The 1,780-nt window shown below is 28.5% G+C and overlaps 1 protein-coding gene across 1 annotated transcript in view; it reads right to left on the reverse strand.

The window, feature by feature from the left end:
- Nucleotides 1-251: 251 nt before the first annotated feature.
- LOC108687499 (F-box only protein 39-like) overlaps nt 252-1,780 on the reverse strand; it is a 2,702-nt gene continuing 1,173 nt past the window's right edge. Inside the window, exons 4-7 of the mRNA XM_018193275.1 lie at nt 1,396-1,622; nt 825-983; nt 459-623; nt 252-403 (exon numbers count right to left, since the gene is read on the reverse strand). Coding sequence (XP_018048764.1) covers nt 252-403; nt 459-623; nt 825-983; nt 1,396-1,622 — 703 coding nt within the window. The remainder of the gene's footprint in view (nt 404-458; nt 624-824; nt 984-1,395; nt 1,623-1,780) is intronic.

The following is a 1,780-nucleotide window of genomic DNA, read 5'->3' on the forward strand; positions in this document are numbered from 1 at the left end:
AAAATATATATACATATATATTAATCATTTAAGACTTAAAATAAGTTGTTAATCAGTTTTAATATTTTTATATATTACACTGCTTGTTGCTCTGTTACAATTATATATTATTTCATTTCTGAGAATTTTATTATTTTATCATCATGTTATTTAACAAAAAAGAAAACATTTAATATTATGTAATCGCAAAACATCAAAATAGATACAGAATTTTTTTCTAAATCACCCAAAGTTAATGGTGAGATAAATTATCAATAGAAGAATAAGATCGAAGTGATATCTTCAATCCGAAAATCGACTCCTTGTTCATGCATTTTGCGATCGTATCGATAATTAATATCGTTCAGTATAGCTCGATTTTGTATATTGACATTCCGAGGTTTTACATGTATCGTCCTGAAATCTGTGATCATATTCATATAATCATGTTTATTGCCGTAAAAAATATTTCTACTTACGGGTTTTACGTTCGGCTTGAAGTCGACATATCTCGCGTAAAGTCTCGAGGCTCCTTATAATTCCATCATATTGCAATCTCGTCAAACGCTTGCAACGTATCAGCATGGACACTAACAAATCGTCGAGCGATTCACGATTGTTCCTAAGCTGCAGCATAACTTCAACTACAAGAGAAGATATTTTTTCCTCATCTTATTCTGATAATAGGTATATAACGATAGGTACAGAATTTTTATTCATGAAAAAAAATTCAATTTATAATTTATAAGGTTTATATGACAAGTGCGGCAGTACTAATAAATATTTTACTTTATATCATTAATTAAATCTCTTCAAATTTATTTAGCAAGTAGCTTGTAAAATACCTAAGGTATTTGTGTATTGAGTAATTATCAGACCAATTGTGTTTCTGAAGTTACGGGATCTACTCTGATCCCATACATGTCCGCTGAACATATGAAATTTGGCTAAAGGGACACTAGGCAGTAGCAAGTAGCACATATCCTCGTAATGTGAGATGTTCACTGAAAATCAGACTTAAAAAGCTGAATGATGCAATAATTCTGAGTAAGTCCGTAAATAATATATATATATATATGAAAGAAAATTAAATCTATTTTTAAACACAAATGAATGGAAAACGTATTTGGACAAAGCGAATCTTCGTGCTTAATATTTTTTGTGAATTTATATAATTTCCAATTTAAGCATCTAAATCAAATAATAATCAATTAATCAAACACAAATAAATAATCTTAATATTATAAGCCTATTCATATTAAATTAAATTTCTGCATTTTTAGAAAACTTTTATAATAAAAAATAAGCTTGAAAAATGATCATATAATAATTCTGGAAATAAAAAAAAACTGATATAAAGATGAAATCTTTAACAAAAGTTAAAGCAATTGAATATATACAACAACAATGTTATACCTATAGTATAGGATACGGTCAAGTCAGGGCAAGCTAACACTAAATTGCGCCAAGCAGCGTCCGCTACCATGTGTTGCCTAGAATCCGAATCTCTTACGGATATATACAGGTATTTCAGTGTTTTCGATGCTCCGCTTGCAAGAGCATCAAGAGCATGATTCGATAAAGCTGGATAGTCCAATTTCAACAGAGTTAGCGCGTGAAAACGACCTAGTAAGCGTAAGTACCTAAAAAATAATTTAAACACATTGTGTCAATCACAATTTATATAAAATTGTTACGAATAAAGTTATGAAAAAGTTATGAAATCCTCAAGTTATGAAAAATGTTCTTAAAATTTTCATTTAACACAATTTAATTCTCATTTATATATTCATATATATAT

The sequence above is a fragment of the Atta colombica genome, unplaced genomic scaffold (genome assembly GCF_001594045.1).
Source record: "Atta colombica isolate Treedump-2 unplaced genomic scaffold, Acol1.0 scaffold207, whole genome shotgun sequence".
NCBI classification, from domain to species: domain Eukaryota; kingdom Metazoa; phylum Arthropoda; class Insecta; order Hymenoptera; family Formicidae; genus Atta; species Atta colombica.